The sequence below is a fragment of the Cebus imitator genome, unplaced genomic scaffold, assembly GCF_001604975.1.
Source record: "Cebus imitator isolate Cc_AM_T3 unplaced genomic scaffold, Cebus_imitator-1.0 Scaffold181, whole genome shotgun sequence".
Classification (NCBI taxonomy): Eukaryota; Metazoa; Chordata; class Mammalia; order Primates; family Cebidae; genus Cebus; species Cebus imitator.
The window spans coordinates 2,560,934-2,568,136 of record NW_016107496.1 but is presented as its reverse complement, the minus strand read 5'-3'; the positions used below and the strand labels follow the sequence as shown (position 1 = coordinate 2,568,136).

At 40.6% G+C, this 7,203-nt stretch overlaps 1 protein-coding gene across 1 annotated transcript in view; it reads right to left on the bottom strand.

The window, feature by feature from the left end:
* DIP2B (disco interacting protein 2 homolog B) overlaps positions 1-7,203 on the bottom strand; it is a 275,455-nt gene that overhangs the window by 50,811 nt on the left and 217,441 nt on the right. Inside the window, exons 15-19 of the mRNA XM_037744659.1 lie at positions 6,258-6,351; positions 5,678-5,797; positions 4,325-4,439; positions 2,991-3,130; positions 2,258-2,394 (exon numbers count right to left, since the gene is read on the bottom strand). Coding sequence (XP_037600587.1) covers positions 2,258-2,394; positions 2,991-3,130; positions 4,325-4,439; positions 5,678-5,797; positions 6,258-6,351 — 606 coding nt within the window. The remainder of the gene's footprint in view (positions 1-2,257; positions 2,395-2,990; positions 3,131-4,324; positions 4,440-5,677; positions 5,798-6,257; positions 6,352-7,203) is intronic.

Here is a 7,203-nt window from a genome sequence, read left to right as displayed (position 1 = left end):
AAAAAAAAAAAAAAGAAAGAAAGAAAGAAAAAGAAAAATGACAGGTACTGGAACACATATAACCCAAGTACTTAAAAACAGGAGAAACAGGGTGAGATTTAAATTAGTTAAATGTATATGCACTTGAGGGAGGTATATCAATCATCTAGGAAAGTAAACCAGGAGACTGGCAGTAAACATATGCTTGAAGAGCTTATGAATGCCCACTCCTGGCAAGGTGAATTGCAAACAGCTTTTGAAGGGTGGCCAAGAGCATAGTAGTAGTAGTAATGAGAAAGACATTTAGTAAATGATATAAGCCATTTTAGGTTCCGTAAACACAAAGATAAGTCTCAGCCCAGGAGCTCTTAGCCCTTTTCAGGCACCACATCATGGAGAGCATAGATATAGTTTCACAGAGGTGATACTTTCTCTAAAGCTACATCTCTTAGTACACAATCACATGCACTATTTTTCAAATGGGACAGTAGACACCTGTGACCTTCCATCCTGGGAATCACTAGTCTAGATTATAGAAAAAGAAGCTCAGGCTGGGTGTAGTGACTGTAATCCCATCACTTTGGGAGGCTGAGGTGGGTGGACGACCTGAGGTTGGGAGTTCGAGACCAGTCTGACCAACATGGACATGCCCTGTCTCTACTAAAAATTCAAAAAATTAGCCAGGTGTGGTGGTGTGCACCTGTAGTCCCAGCTACTTGGGAGGCTGAGGCAGGAGAATTGCTTGAAACCGGAAAATGGAAGTTGCAGTGAGCTGGGATCGCACTACTGCATTCCAGCCTGGCGACAGAGTGAGACTCTGTCTCCAAAAAAAAAAAGGGCAGCTCAAAGAATTGAAAATTTGAGGTGCTCATATAAGCTCTGCCTTGTCTGAAGATGGATGTGGCCACCAGTTGAATTTTTCTGCTCCGTAAAATGTATCCTGAGACAAGTTAATTCCAATTATAAAATGCAGACAATTAACTGCCCCTGTTCTGACTTCCAGGATTCACTAGGCAAACTTTCCATTACAACCCGGCTTCACATGCAGAAGTGCCTGCAGGAAAAACATGAGCTAGTCTAGCCAGAATGTGCTGGCTCTACAAGAACATGAGCTCCACTAGGAGCTTTGTTTTGTTTCTTGATATACCCCAAGCATCTGGAACAGTGTCAGACACATAAAAAGTGCTGAAAAAATATCTGACTGAAGGATTGAATAATATGAGCAACCTTACTCCTATGAAAGGACAGTCTTCATTTTTAATTAGTAACTGAGCATAATTTGAGTTTACTCTTGAAATTAAATTTGAATTTACAAAGCTCAAACCATGGCAAGTTCACTAGAGTGAATTTTTGTGAGGCCTCTTACCCTTTTTTTGTTTTTGTTTTTGAGACAGGGTCTGTCTCCTAGGCTGGTATGCAGTGGCATGATCATAGCTCACTGCAGCCTTGAACTCCTGGGCTCAAAGGATTCTCCTGCCTCAGTAGCTGGGACCACAGGCATGCACCACCATGTCTGGCTAATTTTTTAAACATTTTTTTGTAGGATCTTGCTATGTTGCCCAGGCTGGTCTTGAACTCCTGGCCTCAAGCAATCCTTCTGCCTCAACCTCCAAAGGTGTCAGGATTACAGGCGTAAGCTACCATGCCCAGCCCATCTTACCCCTTTAAAAAATCTAACAGATATACAACAGCACCTCCTATGTGCCAGATGCTGTTTCTAAGTATTTTATAAATGCTCACAACAATCCTATAACACAGGTACTATTACTACTCACGTTTTTTTTTTTTTTTTTGAGATGGAGTCTTGCTCTGTCGCCAGGCCGGAGTGCAGTGGCATGATCTCGGTTCACTGCAATCTCCAACTCCCTGGTTCAAACTATTCTTCTGTCTCAGCCTCCCGGGTAGCTGGGATTACAGGCACGTGCCACCACACCTAGCTAATTTTTTTGTATTTTTAGTAGAGACACATGTTGGCCAGGATGGTCTCTATCTCCTGACCTTTTGATTGTCTGCCTCAGCGTCCCAAAGTGCTGGGATTACAGGTGTGAGCCACGGCGCCTGGCCTGTTACTCACATCTAAAGATAAGGAAATTGCGGCACAGAGAGGTTAACCAACTCACCCAAGGTCAGCCAGTGAGTGGCAGAGTTAGAATTTGAACTTAGGCAAGTCTAGCTCCAGAGTACACACTCTCAACCTGTCCCATCAACCAGGGCATGTGCCCTCGTAACATCCTCATCTCACCAAACACTTTCCCTGGGAAATGTTAGTATCATGTACCTCAAATGTATTTTTTGTCACACCAGCAAGCCCGAAGTACATCATGCCTCCAGTTCTGGAGCTAACACAGATTTCTCCAATTTCATCTGTTTTGCAGAGCTGGGGAGGTCCATCTGGTTTCACAATACACATCATCCCTAATGTACAGAAAATATAGGTTAAGGGATAAAGATTCTAGAAAACCTTTGTAAAGTAACAACTCCATCCTGTGAACCCAAGAAAGTCTTGCCTTTACTGGGTGGCATTAAGTAAAAATATCAAACAGGAAGGCTAAACATAAACCTAAAACTACATAGGTATATTTGAAATGTAAAACTTGTATAGACAGTGACATATTAAAGATGAATGCAAGGCCCAAATTAACAGGTTAGATGAATGAGGTGTTACCTTTAGGCAGATCAAACTCAAACACTCATGGAAGCAATATGTTCTAATTTTCTGCTAGTCCCAATGGCTTGGCAATTACAGTGAAAACCAGGTAACTTTAACATCTCTCAGTATTTGGCCTTCCAGGTAAAGAAATGGACCTGAAGCATTCACAATTGATAAGTCTTACAATACCGCTGGAAGGTCGGCATAATTATAATGACTTAACTATTAGAGAGGCTCTGAGAAATTAAATGAGTTAAGTACTGAATTAAGGATTCCTGGTTTGGGATTCTGTATTTTATCAGGCTCTATTATCTCTGATGTCAATTTTTTATGAAAAACCATGGTGCTCCTCATGACTCACCACCAGGCATTACATGCCCCACATCCTGGACCGTCAGTGCTGAATTTTTATCTTCAGTATTGACCCGTATTACTCCATAGCTCAATCCATTCATTGAGAGAATGGCTCTTCCTGGCAAAGGGGCTCCTGGAACTCCAGGTCTGAAAAGAAAAACCCATCAAATTTGGTGAATGAAATAACATCAAGAGAAAAATACAAATACATAGGATAATAGATTTCCTCTGGCTACAATACCGAAAAAATTCTCCATTTTCTCTACCAAAAATATGCCAAATTAGAGCTAGGTGTGGTCACTGACACCTGCAATCTCAGCAACTGCTGAGGCAGGAGGATCGCTTGAGGCCAGGAGTTCAAGACCAGCCTGGGCAACACAGTGGGACCCCATCTCTACAAAAAATACAAAAAGTAGCCAGGTATGATGGTCCATGCTAGTAGTCCCAGCTACTTGGGAGGTTGGGTGGGAAAACCATTTGAGCTTGGGAGGTCAAGGCTACAATGAGCTATGATCACGCCATTGTGATCCAGCCTGGGTAACAGATCAAGACTCCATCTCTAAAAAATTAAATTTAAAAAAGTGTAGTATAGTAAACACATAAACCAGCAATATGATCATTTATTATAATCGTCAAGTATTACATACTGGGCCAGGCTCAGTGGCTCATGCCTGCAATCCCAGCACTTTGGGAGGCCAAAGAAGGAGGATTGCTCAAAGCCAGTAATTTGAGACCAGCCTGGGCAACATAGCAAGAATCTATCTCTACAAAATAATTTAAAAATTAGCCAGGTGTGGTGGTGCACACCTGTAGTCCTAGCTACTCAGGAAGTTGAGGCAGGAGGACTGCTTGAGACCAGGAGGTTGAGGCTGCAGTGAGCCATGATCACTCCACCCTGGGTGAGAGAGACCCTATCTTTAAAAAAAAAAAAAAGTATATGTGTATATGTATATTATACAAACACACACACACACACACACACACTCTCTCTCTCTCTCTCTCTCTCTCTCTCTCTTATACTTACATATATAGTGGTCCTGAGTATACTATAGATATACTATCCATACTTAAGCTACAATCAGGAACAGACTATCTGTAGTCTAGGGTGCTATGGATTCCGAAGAACAAAATAGCAGAGAAAAATAGCTAATTCACAAATATGAAATGATATCAATTAAATTTTTCAGTTTACTGCATATACTTTGATCAAGAGTGGGAAAAATGAAATGCTTGAAACTACTTAGAAAATTAGTTAACACCCTTTGTCATCACCCGGTAAATACTGTACATTTCATCCAAGTTGTAACATACATCAAGAGCATCTGACATCCGGAACAGTACCTGCGGATTGCTACAGTCATGGCTTCAGCAGACGTGGCACACGGACAGATGGCCTCAGGCTTCAGTCCATGGCTTTGGAACAGGCTCAGAAAGGCATCACAGGATGACACAGACCCTAAGGAGTTGGAACAGATCAACCTGAAGCTGAAATTTTCATTTTCATTACTGCAGGATAACGGTAAAGAGCAGAAAGCTGACATACTTATTTCTCATGAGAACTCACATTGTATATTGTTAATTCCACACAAATATTTTACTGTCCCTGTGAGATGGTTTGATACATTTCAAGGGCAAATTAATGCTCATCCAGCCCAGAAAAGGTCACTGACACTATTTAAAGTTACAACTTGGTATAAGGCTGTTCCTACCAAACTGACAAATCAGTATCAGAGATAACACTGCCAGCAATATGCAGTCAATTTATAATGCAGCAACTCTTCCTGAGGTACTATCACAGCCAGTGCAATTTAATATTGGCTTAGCTCTACCTTCTCTGTGTTATTAAGGTCAATCCCATGTCTGTGTTTTAAACTATGATGATCAATATAACTACTGACAAAAGTCCATTTATATCAAAGTACTCTACCTGATCCTACCATGTGAAGGATCAGGATTTGGGGGCTTGTAGGTAAAAGCAGGTAACACAGTAAGATCTCTCAAAGTTTTTCCAAACTCCTTTGATTTGCTGCTAAGGGGAATTTACATAAAGTCCAAACACTTTGTTACATGGAGTCACCTTCATACTGCTCCTTTTAGCCAAGGAATACCGAGTTCCATGGCAGAAACAGGCCATACATGAGTGAGCAAGAATGAATGGCTTAAAAGCTTATAGATTCATCAAAAGATGAATAAATAAATACAATGTGGTATAACTATACAATGGACTATTTCTTGGTAATAACAAGGAATGCAAAAGTACTGACAGATACTACAACATGGATGAACCTTGAAATATGCTAAGTGAAAGAAGCCTGTCACAAAGACCACACACTATATGACTGCATTTATAAGAAATGTCCAGAACAGGCAAATCTAGAGAGACAGGCAGCAGATTAGCGGTTGTCTAGGGATGGGGGCAGGGGGAAAAATGGGGAGTGACTGATAATGGGTACATAGTTTGTTTTTGGGTGATGAAAATGTTCTAAACTTAGATTTTAATAGTGGTTGTACAACTCGTGAATATACCAAAACCACTGAATTGCACACCTTAAATGAGTGCGTTTTTCAGTATGTGAATTACATCTTAGTACAGATATTTAAAAAAAAAAAAAAAAAAGCTATCAAAAGAGGGCAAAAAAACCTAATCTATGAAAACACAGGATATTCCCAGACCCACAATGCAGAAATACTCACAGGGGTTAGCTCCATCAGTCACAATTAACATTCGGAGGGAACTCAAGCTCACATCTCTTTGGTCCCGATGTGCCATCATAGCCCAGTGCAAGTCTCGACATTTTACTAAAGCTACCTTGGCTAAAAATTCAAAAGGGACGAAGTTAACATACACGAAAAATTTGGTACATATATAATATGCCATAATAAAGACTTTTTTTTTTTAAATTTGGGGAATCATGATTTTTGCTAGGAGAAAATAAAAAAAGGCTACAAAGAGATTGTGCCAATAGCTGAGAGGCAGAAAGTATCACATTTAGACAACTGACGGGACCTGCAATTGTTGGTTCACTGAGACCCTCTAGGCAGGCCACGGTATCCCAGCCAAGGAAACTGTGAACTCCGAGACACTTAAATCTAATTCAAGGCTCACATTGTCTCTTGAGATGAAACAGGCAAGGTACCTAATTCTGTAGTAACTAAACTCTATTTGTTAAGGAAAAGGGGCACAGAAATGTTTCTAATAAGGGCAATTTGAAAATCTCTGAAATCTTAATTCAAACAGTCATATAATTAAAGCTTAGATGCTGTTGGTGACTACCTTTGTGAGCATGTACTCTTTGGACCCAAGAGAGAGGACAGGTTTTCATGACAGAGTAGGGTACACTAACGGTGTGCATCTTATTCATTACATTCTGAAAATAAAGAAAGAAGAAAAGTAATTAATACAAAATACGAACTTAGTATTTTAAAACTGAGCTGATATTTTGTTAGCAAGTAATAGTCAAATACATGCTCTTTGAAAACAATCTTAAATATTAAATATAAGATTGACGTTTCTTTAATACATACCCTTCAACCTGGTTCCCTCCCCTCCTCACCACAGATAATTAGTTACAAATTTGATACATATCCTTCCAATCTTTTTTCTTTTCTCTTTTTTTTTGAGATGGAGTCTCACTGCGTCTTGCAACCTGGAGTACAGTGGCGAGATCTTGGCTCATTGCAACCTCTGCCTCCCGGGCTCAAATGATCCTCCTGCCTCAGCCTCCCAAACAGCTGGGATTACAGGCACATGCCACCACGCCCGGCTAATTTATGTGTTTTTTGCAGAGACAGGGTTTCAGCATGTTGGCCAGGCTGGTCTCAAACTCCTGACCTCAGATGATCCACCCGCCTCGGCCTCCCAAAGTGCTGGGATTACAGGCGTGAGCCACTGTGCCTGGACTCCAATGTTTTTTCAATGTATTTTTATACATATTTGTTCCCATAGAAATATATACATATTTAAAAAAATAAAAAAAACCAAAAAAATAAATATATACATATTTTTAACATAAAAGGTATCATATTACATATATATCTGTAACTTGCTTTTTTGTTTGTTTGTTTGTTTGTTTTTTTTGAGATGGAGTTTCGCTCTTGTTACCCAGGCTGGAGTGCAATGGTGCGATCTCGGCTCACCGCAACCTCCGCCTCCTGGGTTCAGGCAATTCTCCTGCCTCAGCCTCCTGAGTAGCCGGGACTACAGGCACGTGCCACCATGC